Below are 2,992 nucleotides of genomic sequence, written 5' to 3' on the forward strand. Positions count from 1 at the left end.
ACCCACAGCGCCCCTAGAGGACAGAGTGGAACTGCCCACAGGGTCTCCAAGGCTGTCAGTCTTCACAGAAGCAAAGCCCAAACCACACCCACTGCCGTGAAGTCCATTCTGACCCACAGCGCCCCTAGAGGACAGAGTGGAACTGCCCACAGGGTCTCCAAGGCTCTGTCAATCTTTGCGAAAAAGATTGCCACATATTTCTCCCTCGGAGCTGCTGGTGAGTTCAAACTTCTACCTTTCAGTTAGTAGCTGAACACTTAACCACTGCAGCACTAGGGCTCCTCTCCATAGAGCTCACAGTCTTGGAAACCTCGTAAGGCAGTTCTGCTCTGCACACATATTTGCCACTGGTTGGAATCGGCAACTAGCTAACCACCACCACCACCACCACAAACACGCGTGGCTGTGGGCAGAGCACCGCCGCTCTGAGCTCGCTTCTCGTCCGCATCCGCGTATCCGAGGCCGCGGCGGTGCTGATGTTGGTCACGAGCGCTGCCCTCACAGGACAGGAGGTGGACAGTGCGCCCCCGAATCCACCACTGCCAGGCTGTGGCCGAGGCCGCACTGCCGCCAGGTGTCCTCCCACGAAGGTTTATTTGCAAGATAGGTTCGGGGGAGCCTAGGGTCCGTCTACTGAGGACGGAGGGCGCCGGGCTGTGCCAGGCCCCGGGTGAGAGGGTGCTTGGATGGAGCTTGGATTTCCAGAAGGGCCGAGGAAAAGACTGAGATGGCGCTGAGAGAAGCCAGTCTGCAGCCTTGCGATGATAAGGCACTGGGAGATAGGTGGTGAGCACTGCAGCAGGGGCCTGGGTGCAAACGGCCACCACGCTCCCTGCTGGGGAGAGGCCAGAGGTTGGCGTCCAGCAGAGGTCCTCGGGGCTGCAGCCACTGGAGCCCCTCTGGGGACAGCTCTGCTCTGACACACGGGATCTGGTTCCCGGTTTTAGGGGCTGGAGCCCTTTGAGCTGTGCTGCGGCTCCCCCCCTCTTATTCTCTGTTATCATCTCTCTCCGCCCACAGCATCCCCTTTATTTTAGGGCCAAGCAGGGAGCCAGAGCGCGAAGCTTCCAGGGCAGGTCTCAGAGAAGGCTTTCAGGCACCACAGGGAAAGGGGCGCCGCGTGCTGGAGTTGGTGGATAGATGAGGGATGAAAGGGAACCGCCCTGGGGTTGTTCACTGCGGCCCCTCTGAGGTGTATTTAGGGACACGCCTCCGTGTTGACATGTTCCTTCCCCCACTGCAAACAGATCTCAAGCCAAAGGAAAAACAAAAGCAGCTCAGGTCATCCACGGCTTGCTGGTCATTCCTTTGGCATCAGGAGCGGGGAAGAGAGTGTGGAAGGACGGCCAGACCCAGCGGGTCTGACACCTGATGCCTGACGTCTGTGCATGTCTCACTACCGATCATTGTGTGCTCGCCAGCTTGGGAAGACCGTCATTAACCGGAAACGGCCGCATGCTGCTGTGGTGCTCGGGCAGGTCCACGGCAGGAAGCGTGAGCAGGCAAACAACGGAGTCTCAGAGAGCTGGGGCCTGTCAGCCGGTGGCTGACAAGTCAGGGCAGCTTTAACCAGCAGGATCCCCGGGGAGCAGAGGGCGTGTCTGGAGGCTGACCACCTAGACCCCAGGAGGGGAGGAAAGCGGGCCACCTGTGGGAGTCTGACGGCCAGTCTTGCTTTGGCCAGCACGGCAAGGGCAGGACTGAACACTGCCAGCAGTACCTCCCGGGTCAGGCGAGCATCGCTGTTTTAGAAATCTACGATTTGATGACTAGTCTGGTCCAAAAGCACAGTGGAGCTAATTAACTCTGGAAAAATTTGGGATGGAAGCCCAGAGAGGCCACACTTGCCGCATTCAGCTACTGCTGTGGAGGCCTGGGGTCATATCAGATCATCGCCTTATAAAACAAGTGTTTGACCGCTGGTGGGACTGTGAACTGACACAACCACTGTGGAAAGCAGTATGGCAAGTCCTTAGAAAGCTGGAATTGGAGATACCATTTAACCCAGAAATCCCATTACTAGGTATATATCCTAGGAAGGTGAGAGCCAGGACAGGAACAGATATATGCACACCCATGTTCATCACAGCACTATTTACAATAGCAAAAAGATGGAAACAACCTACGTGCCCATCAACAGAAAAATGGATCACCAAACTGTGATACATACATACAATGGAATACTATGCAACACTGAAGAATAGTGTAGAGTCAGTGAAACCCTGCATAACATAGATGAACTTGGAGGACATTATGCTGGCTGAAACAAGTCAATCACAGATGGACAAATATAGTATTAGTTCATTGATGTGAGGGTCGAGGGAAGGTTTATATATGGAGGGAAACTTTCTTTGTTGGTTGCTGGGGGTGGGAGAGGAGGGGAGCGGAAGGGAACACTACAAAAAAAAATGCATCGACCCAAGTCACTTTGGTTCTGTATGTTTCACTGTACATAAATTATATTTCAGTAAAATGTATTTAAAAAAAGTGTTTGACAAATATGACTTCTGTTCACCAGGTGAAAGAGATCTGGTGGTGCAGTGGTTGAAGTGCTTGGCCGCTACCCAAAACAGCTGTTTGAACCCACCAGCCACTCTGTGAGAGAAAGATGAGGCAGTCTGCTTCTATGAAGACTGACAGCCTTGGACATCCTCTGGGGCAGTTCCACTCTGCCCTCTAGGGACGCTGTGGGTCAGCATCGACCCAGTGCCAATGGGTGGCTGTTAACTGGACATGATGTGATTCCTCTCAAGTTTTGCTTTGAAGAGGTTGGTTATAAAAGGATTCTAACAGGACAATCCATAATCTCTTCCAGGAAGTTCTAGTTAGAAAGTTACTACTGTCAATGCATCTGCAGTCAGACAGCTTGGAACACACACACACCACCATCTGCTTTCTGTTAGAAGGGACCTAGGGGTGGATTACTCAATAAGCAAGGTGAGCACATTCTTAGGGCATCAACACAACAGGGGCACCGGTCGTCCCAAGACCC

The 2,992-nt window shown here is 53.5% G+C and overlaps 1 protein-coding gene across 1 annotated transcript in view; it reads right to left on the reverse strand.

Annotated features, from left to right (window-relative positions):
• The window catches only part of EPHA1 (EPH receptor A1), a 27,464-nt gene extending 25,611 nt beyond the window's left edge, over positions 1-1,853 (reverse strand). Inside the window, exons 1-2 of the mRNA XM_007956614.1 lie at positions 1,849-1,853; positions 1,401-1,616 (exon numbers count right to left, since the gene is read on the reverse strand). Coding sequence (XP_007954805.1) covers positions 1,401-1,616; positions 1,849-1,853 — 221 coding nt within the window. The remainder of the gene's footprint in view (positions 1-1,400; positions 1,617-1,848) is intronic.
• Between the last annotated feature and the right edge of the window lie 1,139 nt (positions 1,854-2,992).

This window comes from Orycteropus afer, unplaced genomic scaffold, assembly GCF_000298275.1.
Source record: "Orycteropus afer afer isolate SDZICR_OR568_19922 unplaced genomic scaffold, OryAfe1.0 scaffold00638, whole genome shotgun sequence".
NCBI classification, from domain to species: domain Eukaryota; kingdom Metazoa; phylum Chordata; class Mammalia; order Tubulidentata; family Orycteropodidae; genus Orycteropus; species Orycteropus afer.